The sequence below is a fragment of the Cryptosporidium parvum genome, chromosome 3 (genome assembly GCF_000165345.1).
Source record: "Cryptosporidium parvum Iowa II chromosome 3, whole genome shotgun sequence".
Taxonomy (NCBI): domain Eukaryota; phylum Apicomplexa; class Conoidasida; order Eucoccidiorida; family Cryptosporidiidae; genus Cryptosporidium; species Cryptosporidium parvum.
Window position 1 is genome coordinate 804,199 of NC_006982.1, and position 15,383 is coordinate 819,581.

Genomic DNA, 15,383 nt, shown 5'->3' on the forward strand with positions numbered 1-15,383 from the left:
ATTGCTTTACCTATGTAGAATTGTGGAGATATTGTCTAAACATACACATTTTCTAATACATGAGTACTTAAGGACGTTAGGATCTAAACTGATAACTTAACGCTATTTTTTTCTTCATAAATTACATTATTTACTTTTTAGACGTTTCTTTTTCAATGTTTTTAGTTACTAATTAAAATAAAAGCGCCATTTTTTTTTGTTTGCTCAGTGTTTGCGAATACTATTCACAAATTCATGCAATCGAAAAAAATAGAATTACATGATACAGACTCGAATGCACCCTTGTTACCATACTTAAGGAGGCTATTCAATACACTAAATAGAGAAATATGTTTATTCTACCTTCCATTAAATTTACCTTGCATGTACTCAGTTCCTTTTATAGAACAAGAACATTTAATTAAAAACCTATCAAGCGCTGACAACATTGATATATCTAGTTCAAAAAAAAGCTTTAACAGAAATAACAAGGTAGAGTTAATTAAGAGTCTCTATGTATATAGACACTCAAAAGAGTTTTGTTATATTGAAAGCTGCATTGATAGTGTGAGAGTTAGTCTTAAGTTCTACTTTAAATGCGAATTTGAAAGAAGATTGTTCAATCAGCTAACGATTTTTATGAAGAAGAATTCAGATTATTTGCAATTAGTGAGAAAAAAATCGATTGAAGGATTTGATATTAGCTTTTTAATTACAAACCACATTTTAAATTCATACAACAATAAGATTTGTATAAGTAATAAAAGTAACTATGATGGCCAAATGGGTAAATATGATGTGATTCATTTTATTTTGAAATTTGTTGTTGATATTGATAGACAAATTCAAGACAAAATGCTTCAATCAACATATTTCTCGAGATATTATATTAGAAAACTACTTCAAGAATTCAATGTTAATGTTTTATATAAGCAGAATAGCATCAATATTCCTAAACATAAAAAACAATTAGATGAAACAAACAAATCGGAAATAAAAGGAATAGATCCTAACAAAGCTGAAATAAGTATCAGTGAGAAAAATAATAATTTATTAGAGACTAAAAAGAGCCTAACATCTACGAAAAATATCAATTCAGGAAGTATAGCAACTCAATTAAATGATTCAATAGGCCGAGATGCTATTGTGCTGAAAGCACTGAAAACTAGGAATCGAATAAAAAATTTAATTAACTAATCATTCATACAATAAAAATCTATAAGAAATTGTACTAACCTACATTCATTGTCAAGAATTATTTCCAAATTATTCGAGTTGCTTGAACCTGGGTAATTACTAATAAACTCTTTAGCATAAATAGTCAAGTTTGAATCAGAAGAAAAACACCATTCTATTTTGTACTTAATTTCTGAATATAAAATTGGATTGTTTTGATTATCAGTCAAGTATGAATTATTCACTAAATTTGAAAGTGCTAGATTATTTGCTTGATATGGCAAATACGAGGATTTGTTTGAAGAGTTCATTGATACATGTCTTCTATTGTCGCCAAAACTCCCACGAACTATTTGTACAATCCAGTGCAATAAAGGAAATCTACTCTTTATATGATTTTTCTGCTTTATAGTATCTACATTATTTAAAGAAATATTTCTCTGGCATTTTATCCCCTTTAATAACAATAGCTGTCTTAATTTAAAAGACTTAACTTGATACTTGGTATTATTATTTAAAATGAATACATGAATTCCAGAATTTAAAAGCAATTCACAATTGCTAGTTAAGCCTACATTTACTAAAGGGATGATCATCTTAAACTTTGTGTTTCTGAGGATTTTATATATTATTCTTTCGAGTACTATTTCGAATCCTACTGCCGAAATCCTATCATTGTTTTTTATTGAGCTATAATTCTTAAAAAATATTACTTTATTGGTATTGGCACTAATATACCAATTATCGAACCTTCCTCCTTTGACGAGTAGCTCAACATTTGATTGCTTTAAAGAAGCATACGAGGAATTAATATGGTTCAAACTATACCTATTTTCAAATATTAAATCCATTATGCAGCCCACTTTACAAATTGGTATATTTTGTGAACAACTAAATGAAGATTCTGCATTTTGGTTGTTTTGATCACTAGAAGTTTCACCTGAAAAAATATAGAAAAAAAAACCTGATTCAAAAAAATTATTGTTTGAAAATAATATTGGATCAAAAAATATTTTTGTAATACCCAAATTAGTGTTGTTTAATAAATTGTTGAATAAAAATATTCTATATATAACCTTCAGTAAATTAGGAGTAAATAATTCTGGATTTATCAATATTTCATTTTGATTTAGCATTTTTTCTTCACTAAAATTGTCTGTTGTTTTAAAGTTCAATGCAAGACTGTTATTATAGCCTTTATTATTTACTAAGTTTATAAAAAGCGGATATCTTGTAACTTTCGCTAATTCCTTGAAAAACTCATTTTTGCAAGTGATGATAAATTTTTTCTTTTCTATTTCAAACAAGTTGGAAACTTCATTTGTACCCTTATTAATTATTTCAATAAAATCATGTATTGAACCCTTGAAATCATTTATGATATATAAAATATATTCTACCACTTTTTCTAAAATTGAAGGGTATGATAATATTTTTAATCCAATGTAATATTTTAAAATTGGTTCTGGAAGCTCAGATTTAATTATATTTGATCCTTCAATTTCACGATCAAAATTGTAACTGTTTACGAACTCTGCAAGAGAAATTAATGTGATTTTTTGTAAAAAATTGAGTAATTTCACTCTTGAAATTCCTATTGGAATTAAATTATGTAACCAAATCTGAATATATTTTGCCTTTTCATACTTGATTCCAACCCAACTTTCCAACAATGAAATAAATAGCTGAGAATCTCCCCAAACTAAAATTGGTTGTCCAATGAACCTCTCATAAGGCTTAAGCGTATCTAATGCTGTAATTATAATTTCAATATCATAATAAATTACAATATTATAATACCACATTGGAGAAATGTTTAAATTGCCACTAATATTTTGAACTTCAATAGGAAATTCAATGAAATTGCTAATGCTATCAAATTCTTCAATAACACGATCGTTTATTTTTACTACAATCTCGTATGTTCCAAAAAGCAATTCTTTAGGATGGCCGTGAGTCGTTGCGTATTTATTATTATTCGTATCCAAATTAATTAAATTATCCTGAGTATAAATTGAATCTATATAAAATCTTTTAATTACAGCTCCCATTCTTAATCCATGCCCATCCCCTAGTTGTGCAGACATATTTTTTAAAATATTATTGCATAGTACAAGAGGATTTCCGCTTCTATCTAGAAGTATAACTCTTAAGGGGTTTTCGGAAATGGCTATGCTCTCGCTTAACTCACTATCGTCTTTGCTATTTTGTGAATTTTTCTTAGAGAAGTGCTTTCTCCCTTTTTTATGTTTTTGTTGGGACTCAATTTCACATCTTTCATTAGTAGATAAAATTAAATAATCGAGATCAAAGTTAACTTTTCTTTCATTGCAGTTGATCTCATTCTGAGTTTTCTCATCAATAATTAAATTCTTATTGGTACTTTTTGGAAACAAAATGGGAATACCAACTTCAGTTGCACCATGTGTTTTGAAAATATTCTTTATATAAGAAATTAATTCGGATCTTTTCTTATAATAATGATGGTGATTTATTAATATATTATTTGATTGGAATGGGTAGATCCTATACCCAGAATTGTTTAGTTGAAAGGAGAAATATGAAAAGGATGCATTGCTTCGATAGAGTTGTTTGTCCAATGATCTTTTTTCAATTGAAAATAATGTAGAGAGTATTTGAATATTCTCGTGAATATATGGGTTCCTGCTAATAATATCGCATATCTTTTGAGAACTATATCCTTTTGCGCCATTTAAGTCAATATCGGTTGCACCTATAACTAGGTCTTCTGAATTCAAATAAAATTTCGTTTGTTTCAAAATCCATTCATTGTAAAGAAGCTGATAAGATGTAGGCCTTTCTTCTGGATTGTGGCTTAATAATGACTTAATAAGCGCTCGAACTTTATTGGGAATATTACAATTGTTGGGAATAGTTCCATATTTGGTTAATTGAGTAAGTATCTGCACTCTTTCCATTCCTGTATTAAAAGGAGGATGGTACATTTCAAATAAAATAACCCCAAGACTAAACATATCTGCGCTTTGATTATAAAAATTGCCTTTACATTGTTCAGGGGCCATATAAAACATCGTTCCCACTCCTGATGAAAGTTCATTATTTGCTTTTGAGCCATCAATTGAATTGCTTGAATAAGAAAATCTATCGAAGATATTAACAAATGTTGTGAGCCCAAAATCTCCTAATTTAACCAAGTACAAATTTTCGTCTTGTATTTCATTAGAATTTTCATCTAATTGTAAAAAAATATTTGAAGGTTTTAAGTCACGATGGATTACTCTCTTTCCATGTAAATATGAAAGTCCTTGAACGATCTGATAGAAAATATGCCAAATAAGCTTGTGGTTATTGCAAACTAATCCTTTATCAATTGCATTTTGAAGAGAGTAACCAGAACAATATTCCATTTGAATAAATAAATAAATAGACTTTTTTTTCTCTCCATGAAATGATCCTTGGCTTGGCCCTTTATTTTTGTGTTCTGCAAGAGTAGAGAGATCATTTGATATATATTGAGCCGTCATTGCAGAGAATTGAGAAATTAATTCAGGAGCAAATGAGCTATAAATATTTCCATCAAAAAAATCATTATTGATACATCTAGAATTACCATCAACAGATTCTTGAACCCAAGCATGGTAATACCTAACTATTTTTTCATGATTTAAGCAAGCAAGCATTGCAGCCTCATTTATTAACATGTGGTTTTCATGTAAATTTTTTGAGCCAAGTGGTATTTGTTTAATTGCATAAGTGCACTTCCCTCCAAAATGTTCTCGAGCCATAAATACAGAGCCAAATCCACCATACCCTAATATTTTAATAACCTCGAAGTTGTCTTCAAATCTATTTGAAGAAAAAATATAATGACTATCTTCTTCATGATTACTCTCATTTAACGAATTTAATTTACATTCATAATCTCTAAGATATTCTTTGTCATTCTCAGCATTATTTCCTAAAGCATTTTTAGGAACTATTTGAGTTTGATGTTTAGTTTCCTCAAATTTATTTGCACAATCCAAAATGCCCTTTATAATGTTTATTATTTGAGTGAGTCGGTATTCAATTTGCGGATTTTTAAGAAATTTATCAATATTTGTTTTTATCTTTTCTTTAAAACTTTTGCTCATATTATAATGGGAAAGGTAACAAATATCTGGTGGAATCTTTGGGTATTGATTGTTGATTGAAATCTCTAATTCAAGTCCTTTAAATTGTTTTTCAACATTGTTTGGAGTGCAAGAGTTTGATAAATTCAAGTTATTAAAAGAATTTAATACATTTCTTGAGCTTGGATGATCTTCTGGTGATAGTGGTCTGCTATCCAAAATTTTATTGTTAATATGGTCATCTAAAACAAAACGTGTATTATTTATACTAATATTCCCAATCAAAACAGTCAGTAACAAATCTCTATTTGATATGGTAGTCTTTATATTTGATTCAGAGTTTGAAAAAAGGGATGATGAGCTGTCAGTCACTTCGTCTTCGCCTTGATCATCTTCAAATAAAATCAAACTCCCACTGCTCCCATCAATGTTTGATAAGGAATTCAGTCCGCAAAACCTTGTACTTTCTGTTGAAATAAATCCAAAATCTAAAATGTGAACTATTGCATGCTCATCTTTAGAAATTATTTCCAGCTCTTCAGCTAGGCTGATAATCGAATCTTTACTCATTTGATCGCATTTTTTTTATTAATTTCCTGTTAAATTAAAAAGAAATCAGTAGAGCGCCCAATTAAATTTCATAATTTGTTTCTTAGATGTTATAAGAAATGAATGGAAAAGTTAGCCAAATAAATCGATTGACAAATGATATTTTTGTCTCTAATCGGTGCATTTGAGCCCTTTATAAGCATAGATAACCTCAAATTTATTGTGAAAAACCTTCAGATTTTAACAGGGAAAGAAATCAAGTTTATTAAGCATGCAGAAACTAATATAAATTTGGTTATGAAGGGAAGGTGTAGTGTTGGTAATATTTCTGACCTTAAGGACTATGCAGATTTGAAGGAGCAATCAAATCCAGGGAATCATCAACAGATCTCTACAAATTCTATGCTGGAAGTATTGCTTAAGATGAAAAATAAATTCATCACAGAAAACTCAAAAAATCAGATGGATTCCAACTTTTTTTTAATTGGAATAACAAGTTTGGATATATTTCCAACAAATGATCATGAATATGTATTCGGTCAAAGCGACCCAGAAAAAGGAATTGCAATAATATCTGCATATAGGCTATATCAAAATAATAAAAACTTAATGAATAGTCGAATATTAAAAGTAATAATGCATGAATATGGTCATTTAATGAAATTAGGGCATTGTAAACACGTATGTTTGATGTCTGTTATATGTTCGATAAGCGAACTTGATAACAGAACGCTATATTGCTGTGAAAATTGTCTAAATCAAATTAGAGAAAAAAGTTCTACATCGGAGTCAGTGAAGAACTTATTTGAGTTTTGAAATAAGTTTGTAGATGAAAGTTTGCTATATTCAATATAGTTATAAGGAACAATATTTTTCTTATCTTTAATAAAACATGCTGAGTAATTATGTAAAATTCCGTTGGGGGATGTTATTTCATGAGCCAAAATTTCTTCTGTGCTTAAACCAATTAAATCTTCATAATTCAAGTTATGAAGATGTCGGTTGACCTTTGCATTGCTTGCATTCATAGTTAAAGTATTTGATAAATGTCTAATTACAGGCACAACACTCTTATTGTGAATATATAACTCCCATAGCCCAAAATTACTTGACAAATAAGTACCCATTTCACAGTTGTTATTTAAACTATCCGCTGTATCAATTTTTTGTCCCTCAGACAAATTTACTGAAGGCTTGTAAGGATTAAAAAATTGATCATTTTTATACGAATTAATTCCTTTATCATATGACCATAACTCGCCTTGTGTATTTTTCAAAATTGTGTTTACATATTCATAAATTTCATCACTTTCATTGAGAGATAAAACCGGAAACAGTATATTTCTATGCTTTTTAATTATGCTATTAACTAGCGCAATTATCCAAACCGTATTATTCATAGAAGTAAATAATGAAATTCGAATTAACTTTTTAATGAAACAACTTAATACTGTCATGGGAATTAATGGCGAAAACAGAGAAATTGATAGTAATTTCAAGAACTTGGCTCTAACTTTCAATGAAAATACTGGAGGGCATAGCAATTCATATAATCGACGATAGTAGCCTGAACTTATATTTTCTTCACTTTCGTTATTTAAATTAAAGCCTTCGTTTAGTCTATTATTGACAATAAGGTAAAATAGCCCATTTAATGAAATTACTGAGATGGCTAACTTATCCATAGGATTTATTTTGTTACTTATACCATCGAAACAATTTTTAAATATATCAGCAAGTTCCAATGGGTTAGATATTATTGGTATTACAAACTCTGAAACGTACTCTAATGCATCCTTTAAAATAGGAAGTGGAATATTTCTGTTTTCATCATTATAGTTCATAATAACTATATTAATATATTTCAACCAAAGTTTTTGATAAATCACTCTATAATTCTTGTCAAATTTAGCAATTTTATCTAGATCTCCATCAAAATCAGAACCAAACATCAAATTGGTCTTGTCTTTGCGTGAACAATCAAATTCCTTTGATTGGTTTTCATTGCTTGGACTCGGCAAGTTGACTAATATATGATGCACCCTTAAAAAAATAGTTGTTGCCAAATTAACTTTTTCGTTATTGGTTAAACCATTGTATCATTGATTCATTTTTTTTGCCAAAATTAAAGATTAATCCCTCTGAGTATTTGTTTAGAAAGTTTAAAATATTTTTCAAAAAAAAGTACCTTAAATCTTTAAAATTTGTGATATATTCATTAAGAAGCAAATTTTCCATGATAAAGGTATCATTTGTCATGTTATTTCTACTATCTAAAATAATTCTGTTGATTTCATTGTTTTGGATAGAGCTAGTCAAAATACTTCTAATAATAAATGTGCTTAAGGAGATCGGAAAATTTCCAGTTTCGTCAAAGTTACCTTTTTCCTTCATATTTTTATAGTTTCTAATCATAATATCATCTTTAAGCCATTTCATAAATATTTGTACTATCACAGCCCGCAGATTATTTCTATTGGATGAAATACACTTACCCAAATCATTATTTATTTGTATGCCTTCAGTACCTATATATTGGTTGTCCATAATAATAGAAGATAATTTAAGAAATTGATGAACTAATGGCTTTAATGAAGATATGGATTCATTAACATCTTTATTTTCATCTAATAATAATTCACGAGAGAAATCACTAAAAGACTGATCAGTATCTCCCATAGAAAGAATATCAATTGGTATAGGCTCCATTGTAGCTTTTCTTGCTTCAGAAATTTGTTTGTTCAAATCTAACAACATTTTCGTAACAATTTCCAATTTAACCTTCTTAGATTTAGAAGCCTTATTAAGCTTTTTGGATGTTTGGGAATGAGATTTCATGTTTATAGATTCTTTCTTTAAATATCAAGAAAGAGCCCTTAAATAAATAGTTGAATTTATAAATAAGTTTTTGCCAATTATCCAAAAATTAGTTTTATGATAATAGTCAAAAAATAACTACTTTGGCGGCGCAATCGCGCGATAATTTGCAATTAGATAGAATATTCATTCCATTCTGAATGCTTGAAAACATAAAAATATAAAATATAATGCTAGGTAAAGGTAGAAAGCCTAACATACTAATTATTGGCACCCCTGGTACAGGGAAAACTTCATTAAGTAAAAAACTAGAGAAAAAACTGGAAGGCTACAAAAGAATTGAACTTTCAAAAGCTATTAAAAAACATAGGCTCTACAGTGAATGGGATGATAAAATGGGAGCAAGCATTTTCGACGAGAATCTAGTTAGAAGATATCTAAAAAATCAATTGGATAAATATAATTCTAAGAATGTTGGCATAATACTCGATTTCCATTCAGTAAATTTCATCAAGAGAAAGTGGTTCGACATTGTTTTTTGCTTAAACTCAGAAACCCATGTTTTGTTTGATAGGCTTGAGAAAAGAGGTTACAGCCAAGATAAAATTAAAGAGAATGTTGAGTGCGAAATTTTCAAGGTTATTAGATTTGACGCTACAGAGATATTCGATGAGGAACAAATAATTGATTTACAAAGTAATAATATCTGTGAGCAGAGGTCAAATATAAAATTTATATTGAATAAAATATCTAGCATTGAAAATAGTTAAAACAATCTCCACTTAGACCTTTTTTTAGTTAATCTTTTATTTTTATAGAACATATTTACCCGCCTAATTTGACATGTAATTATTATTGTGGACAATTCATATAGGTTCATCCACGTCTTCAACAGGTTTAGATCTGATTAAATTTGAATTATTTTACTATCAATCAGTGGAGGAAGGTGGCTTATGGTAGTGAGTGAGCACAAAAATTGATTTGTATATTAGTAAAATTATGAACTGAGATATAACTTCTATGACGCTGATGAATAGGCAAGAATTATAGTTAAAGTTACTTGATAAGAAAAGAAGATAAAAGTAAGCTGATTGAGGTAGGGATAATAGTAGTAATCAAGATTGAACAACAACAAACATGAGTATTGGAAGTTTTGTACCTGAGGTAATTTTTATGGATAACATAGAGTCAAATATTAAACTACTCACAGAAAATGAGAATTCGAATAACCAAATTGAGTGTATTTCAAAAGAGAATTTTTTAAATTTGAATTCTCAATTTAAACAATCATCAGATAGTTTATCTTTTGATATGAAAATAAGAACAGAAAATATTAATTTAAATTCTATTCAAGAACCATCAAAAGTTGACCATTATTATAAAATTCAACCTTTGCAAGGCATTGAGCAGAATATTGGCGAAAACATTCAAATTCCTGTTGAAGATGAAGTTCAGAGTTATACGAGCTATAGCAATTTCAAATTAGAATGGGATCATGAAAATAAAGCATTATTCGTAGTAATTCCTTCAGTTGATAGTTTGGACCATTGGATGATGCTGTTTTTGCAACCTTTAGGTATTACTTGTGATTCGCTGAGTTTAAATAATTGTTGTTTAAAAAGAAATTGCGACTTTCGAATACGGCTTGATGATGAAAGACTGTTACTTTATCCAGATTTATTAAAAGATATTTCTGACTTTTTAAGTACACAGTATTTAAATTGGCAATATTATAGGGAAAATGTAATTATGAGGGATTGCGAGGTGATGGACTCTGAACAAGAAAAGTATATCGGTGATAACTTAATAAATGGCAATCATTTCGGTCCAAAATGTTACAATTATTGGAAATTCCCTGATATAAATGTATTCGTGAATAATGATTCTCACTTAAATAATGAAATTAACTTTGCAGAGGATGAAAATTCCAGTAAATTTTATGAAAAAGAAAATTTTTCTCAAAATAATGGTAGCTTTGAAAGGAATATTCAAAAATCAATCACCAATTACAACACAGACATTTACGGAAAGTGTTTATTAGTTCCAGAACTGTGTTCAAAAGGTGATGAACCTTTGGTACAGAATAATACATTATCATGTCTTACTACCAATATTTCTGATTTAAATGTGCTAACTACAGACTCTGGCGTACTTCAAGTATTGACATCTGAGAATTCTAATCATGATGATAACTATTTTGCATTAAATACGAACAGTTCAATGGGAACAAATGACAAGGAGTATTTCCCTATTGAAACTTAGAAAAAAAAACAAATTCACTGTTTTTCAAATATTATATAAAATTATACTAGTTGAAAAATAAATTATAGCTTTCGATTTTTAATATTAAGTAATGCTAATCTTGATCTTCGCAGTATTCTATGTTCTTTGGTGTTTCTCCAGTTAATATATATCTTCTGTTTTGTGCGTTTTTATTATAAATTAGAGCAAATTCTTCAGGCCTTTTTTCGTTCTCAAAGTAATAAATCCCATCTTCTTTTTTTGTGAAGTCTTCTTCTTTGGGAACTGAATAACGACAACAAATTAAACTTAAAATCACGCAAATTAATAAAACGATTACAAGAATTACGAGAATAACTTGACTTATTTGAGATGAAAATGGTTGATCATAGCTAATATTCCATTTATAGCTGGAAAGGCTTAGTTCTCCATTTGCTCTTCTTCCAGGAGAATTAAATATCTCATGGTTTTCATTTACAATATCCCATGCGTTCTTTTTTGTTCTAACAAAAGAATAAGCATGATTTGATAGTAAATTTAAAGATAGGTCATATTCAAAATTTATATTAAAAGCTATAATGGAAAAAAATAGAGCTATTATTTTGATATAACTTCGCATTCTGATATAGGCCCTTTAAGTTGTATAATTTTGAAATTCAAGATTCCCAAAGTATGTTTTAAACAATTATAAACATAAATAAATCAAATTGAACTCAGTGTGGTGTAAAGTTAAATTTGTTATTAATCCCAGTAATTAATTTTTGATAAATTAATTTGCAATTTTTAGATCATTTTTTGGCAAGTATTAGTTACAATTCGACAATATCATTAAATAATCCTTTTTTAGTCAAAAGTCTATTAGAATACAACTCAATATATGTTTATATTATTTTTGCATTACTAATCCAATCTATATTTCATTCGTGTGAATTGCAATATTTGTACACTACCAGTCATTGGCGGGAAGTATTTATTCCTATTAAGGTTTTTTCTCACAAGGATAAAAATCGCAAATTATACAAAAAACAACTCGGCACTCATTCATTGTTTTAGTAGGCCTGTTTTATAAAATATTAGCTTAATTTAAGCTTGTTTTTTGTATATATGTTTCATTGAGCGATTTTGATATCTTGATCATAAGTAATAAAATGTTAAGCGAAGGGGAAAGTGAGTTATTAATAGAAGACGAAAACCCTATTGCTAGATTCTCTTTGGAATTAGAGTTTGTGCAATGTCTTTCAAACCCAGACTATCTTCAATGGTTATCAAAGGAGGGATATTTTGAAGATGAGTCATTCGTCAATTACTTAAAATATTTATTGTATTGGTGTGAATTCCCATATGTGAAGTATATATCTTATCCCCATTGTATTAAAATGCTGAGACTGCTTCAGATCGAAGATTTCAGAAAAAACTTGTCGAAGGAAGAAGTAATTCAAATTATTCGCGAACAACAAACATATCAATGGATTTACTCTGACATAAAAAAAGAACATTTAAAGTTATAGATAACTTAAAGTGGTATTCATCTATGATTTATGGGGTTGTGGAGTTTGATTAATTGTAGAATTCCAATATTTAAATATCGCTCCGAGGAGCACTTTTGTTGAGATTCTAATTTGAAAGAAAAAATCTTTTTTCTATAGTAGTAATCATCAAATTTTTCACAAGTGTGAATTTAGGTCTTGATAATATCGTATTTATTTTACTTCATACTAAAAAAGTAATTATTTATGCTTTATCCAATAATTTGGACTAAAAGTTTAAAAAGCAATGACTAATATAACAAAAATTTTCAATTATTTGTTTCTGATAAACAATAAAAGCTAATTATTATTTAAATTCTAGAACAATATTAACAACTAGTACATGGAACTATTTTTTTATTTAAGCGTTATTAAGATTTTTGAGATAGTGTAATTTACTATTTAGCTTCTTGCATACTTTCCTCTACTTCGGAATTTAGGAAATTGTAGAATAAGTCAGCAAATCCCATTCCCTGATTAAGATCATGAATCACATTTTCTCTGCTATTGCTACCACTATTTCTACCGTCAGAAATAAAAAGATTGGACCTCTCGTCATGTGAAAGACCAATTGCATCACACAATAAGTTGAACAAATCATTCCTATATTTAATTCTTGATCCATCTTCATTATGTTTCTGAATTATCTGAATGATAAATCTCTTATCAATCATGAACTCCTTTTGTTCCTCTTTAGTATCATGAAGTTGCTTCATTATTTGTTCATTTGAGTTTAGAAGATTATTATTATTTTCTAGTAATTCGCCTATTTGCTTTTCGAGTGAGTTTCGGTTTTCTTCTAATTTGGTAATATTATCCTTCAAGGAAGTAATTTCATCTTGGCATGAATCTAAAACACTCAACCTCGATTGTAACTTTTTTTCTTGAGAACGGGCTCTTTCGAGTTCAATTTCATACCTCGAATTAATTTGTTCCTCTTCAGCTTGATATCCCTCAATAATACTTGTTAAATTATTAATATGTTCGTGCAGCTTATCAACTTCTGTTTTTGATTCGCATTTTTCTTCAATCATCAGATTAATTTTTTCTATTAAATTATTCCTCTCTATCTCAAGATCATCAAGCCTTTTGCGAAATATCTGGTCTTTTTCTTTGGTGTCATCTTCTATTTTATTAAGAAGCTCTTCGTTCTTTTCTCTTAGAAAACTTATCTCATCTTCCAATATTGAAATTTTCTTACTAAGTTCGTAATTTTCAGCTTCAATGTTTTGAACATTTGTTGTATACTCTGTGCATTTCTGAAAAAGTTCGTTAATTTTATCTTCCTGTTTATCAATTAACGAAGCCTTCTTTTTAAATTCTTGTAAAAATGAGCAAATACACTGCCCAATCAAAACAGTAAACCCTAAGGAAAATGGCTTTGATCTATCCAAAATTGTGTTTTTTAAATACGATTCATAGTGAGGTGGAGCCAACTTAATTAGCAGCTCTCTATCTAAAATAAGGGAATCCCTAATACTATTCCAGTCAGAATAATATCCTTGAATAACTTCCAAAAGATAATCAGCACTTCCAATTTCCATCTGAAATATTTCAGAAAACTCTTTTGAGTGTTTACTAGGTAAATTCAATATTTCCAAGTCTTCATCATCCGAGGAGTTACTTACCGTTTTTACTTCTTCTTCTTCCTCCTCCTCTTCTTTTTCATCATCATCATCTTCTTCTTCTTCCTCTTCTTCCTCTTCTTCTTCTTCCTCTTCTTCTTCTTCTTCTTCTTCCTTTGCTTTTTTCTTTTCTTCTTTCTCTTCCACTTCTTCTCCCATTTTTTCTTCAAGCTTATTTTCACAGTCCTCAAGCGTATCAGTCATATTAGATCCCTCATCATCTTCTGTAACTACAATTGATTCGCTTTCGCAGTTATTTGGAAAGTTATTCTCTACAATTAATTCATCATTGTTTTTATAATCATCATCCTCCGAATAATCGCTTTGCTGGACTATTTTATTTAATTTATTTGTTCTAGTATATATATCGGAACTTTTTTCCTCAGTTTCTCCTGAATCAAATTTATAAGTCTTTTGGGCTAATTCTTCATTATATTCCTTTTTCTGAGAAAATTGGTTAGTTTTTGAATCTAATTTCTCCTTTAAGGTTCTTTCTGTATCTAAACCCCAGTCAAATTCTTCATCAGTAAATGAGTTACTTTCTTTCGAACTTTCTGAGTCTTGAAGCATAATTACATTTTGATTTGAGTACTGATTATATTCTAAAGGCAGATTGCCTTTCAAGTCAATTCTTTTACTATCATTTAAAGAGCTTGATAAACTTAAAATATTTCTTTCTTTATTTGAACTAATAAAGCCTTCATTGTTATCATTAGAACGTAGATTATTTTTCGATCCGTAATTAGACTTTTTTAAATTAATATTTGAGTTAAAATAGTCATTTACAACATGATCATTTCTCTCCCTAGAATAAGCAATATGTCCTGGGTAATTGTTTCTTCTGCTCTTCTCATGGTCGTCATCATCTTCCTCTAACAAGGCATCGTTAAGTTCTTGAACCGCACCTTTCAAAGCTCCCCAAGCTGCCCTCATGCTAATATTATGTATTTATATTGTATATTTATCTAGATGCAATAACTAGAAGTGCAACAAATTTGAAGTAAATTTGTGTTGATTTTCTCCTGAAATTTTATTGTGCACAAATACTTATGGTAGCAATTAATAAATCCGCCAATTATTTTTAACGGATTATTAAAATAGAATTATATTTAGTTTAGATTATAATCAAATTAACTAATTAGAAGATATTTTTGATTCTAATGAATTTCAATAATTATTTCCAATTGAATCCAAACTTTAATCAAAAAAAAATTTTAAAAATGTGCGTGTATCGGGAGTCGAACCCGAGCCATCAGTTCGGAAAACTGAGATGCTAGCCGTTACACCATACACGCCCACGTCTGAACGGTTGTTTTTAGTGATTATAATCTAAAAAACAAACATTAATTCGAAAAGTCTACATTAGGAATTAAAAA

At 28.9% G+C, this 15,383-nt stretch overlaps 10 protein-coding genes and 1 non-coding gene across 11 annotated transcripts; 5 read left to right on the forward strand and 6 right to left on the reverse strand.

The window, feature by feature from the left end:
- Positions 1-234: 234 nt before the first annotated feature.
- On the forward strand, positions 235-1,176 carry cgd3_3220 (possible relation to actin related protein 2/3 (Arp2/3) complex subunit 4; the record flags this gene model as incomplete). The annotated part of the gene is made up of 1 exon (XM_626873.1): positions 235-1,176. The coding sequence occupies one exon, from the start codon at positions 235-237 to the stop codon at positions 1,174-1,176; it is 942 nt and encodes a 313-aa protein (XP_626873.1).
- cgd3_3230 (Ser/thr protein kinase) lies at positions 1,173-5,819 on the reverse strand (the record flags this gene model as incomplete). Its single annotated transcript, XM_626874.1, has 1 exon — positions 1,173-5,819. The coding sequence occupies one exon, from the start codon at positions 5,817-5,819 to the stop codon at positions 1,173-1,175; it is 4,647 nt and encodes a 1,548-aa protein (XP_626874.1).
- A 135-nt stretch (positions 5,820-5,954) lies between these two features.
- Positions 5,955-6,614, forward strand: cgd3_3240 (hypothetical protein; the record flags this gene model as incomplete). Its single annotated transcript, XM_626875.1, has 1 exon — positions 5,955-6,614. One exon carries the CDS (start codon positions 5,955-5,957, stop codon positions 6,612-6,614), a length of 660 nt encoding a protein of 219 aa, XP_626875.1.
- On the reverse strand, positions 6,557-7,750 carry cgd3_3250 (CCAAT-binding factor (CBF)/MAK21 family protein; the record flags this gene model as incomplete). The annotated part of the gene is made up of 1 exon (XM_626876.1): positions 6,557-7,750. The coding sequence occupies one exon, from the start codon at positions 7,748-7,750 to the stop codon at positions 6,557-6,559; it is 1,194 nt and encodes a 397-aa protein (XP_626876.1).
- Positions 7,751-7,877: 127 nt separating this feature from the next.
- cgd3_3260 (hypothetical protein) lies at positions 7,878-8,636 on the reverse strand (the record flags this gene model as incomplete). Its single annotated transcript, XM_626877.1, has 1 exon — positions 7,878-8,636. The coding sequence occupies one exon, from the start codon at positions 8,634-8,636 to the stop codon at positions 7,878-7,880; it is 759 nt and encodes a 252-aa protein (XP_626877.1).
- A 209-nt stretch (positions 8,637-8,845) lies between these two features.
- On the forward strand, positions 8,846-9,385 carry cgd3_3270 (possible nucleotide kinase related to CMP and AMP kinases; the record flags this gene model as incomplete). Its single annotated transcript, XM_626878.1, has 1 exon — positions 8,846-9,385. The coding sequence occupies one exon, from the start codon at positions 8,846-8,848 to the stop codon at positions 9,383-9,385; it is 540 nt and encodes a 179-aa protein (XP_626878.1).
- Positions 9,386-9,752: 367 nt separating this feature from the next.
- Positions 9,753-10,877, forward strand: cgd3_3280 (hypothetical protein; the record flags this gene model as incomplete). Its single annotated transcript, XM_626879.1, has 1 exon — positions 9,753-10,877. One exon carries the CDS (start codon positions 9,753-9,755, stop codon positions 10,875-10,877), a length of 1,125 nt encoding a protein of 374 aa, XP_626879.1.
- Positions 10,878-10,971: 94 nt separating this feature from the next.
- Positions 10,972-11,475, reverse strand: cgd3_3290 (hypothetical protein with possible signal peptide and one transmembrane region; the record flags this gene model as incomplete). Its single annotated transcript, XM_626880.1, has 1 exon — positions 10,972-11,475. One exon carries the CDS (start codon positions 11,473-11,475, stop codon positions 10,972-10,974), a length of 504 nt encoding a protein of 167 aa, XP_626880.1.
- A 529-nt stretch (positions 11,476-12,004) lies between these two features.
- cgd3_3300 (SOH1 family protein) lies at positions 12,005-12,364 on the forward strand (the record flags this gene model as incomplete). The annotated part of the gene is made up of 1 exon (XM_626881.1): positions 12,005-12,364. One exon carries the CDS (start codon positions 12,005-12,007, stop codon positions 12,362-12,364), a length of 360 nt encoding a protein of 119 aa, XP_626881.1.
- Positions 12,365-12,780: 416 nt separating this feature from the next.
- On the reverse strand, positions 12,781-14,940 carry cgd3_3310 (uncharacterized protein with several coiled coil regions; the record flags this gene model as incomplete). The annotated part of the gene is made up of 1 exon (XM_626882.1): positions 12,781-14,940. One exon carries the CDS (start codon positions 14,938-14,940, stop codon positions 12,781-12,783), a length of 2,160 nt encoding a protein of 719 aa, XP_626882.1.
- Positions 14,941-15,230: 290 nt separating this feature from the next.
- On the reverse strand, positions 15,231-15,302 carry cgd3_3315 (the record flags this gene model as incomplete). The annotated part of the gene is made up of 1 exon: positions 15,231-15,302. It is a non-coding gene; the product is annotated as a tRNA-Gly (tRNA).
- Between the last annotated feature and the right edge of the window lie 81 nt (positions 15,303-15,383).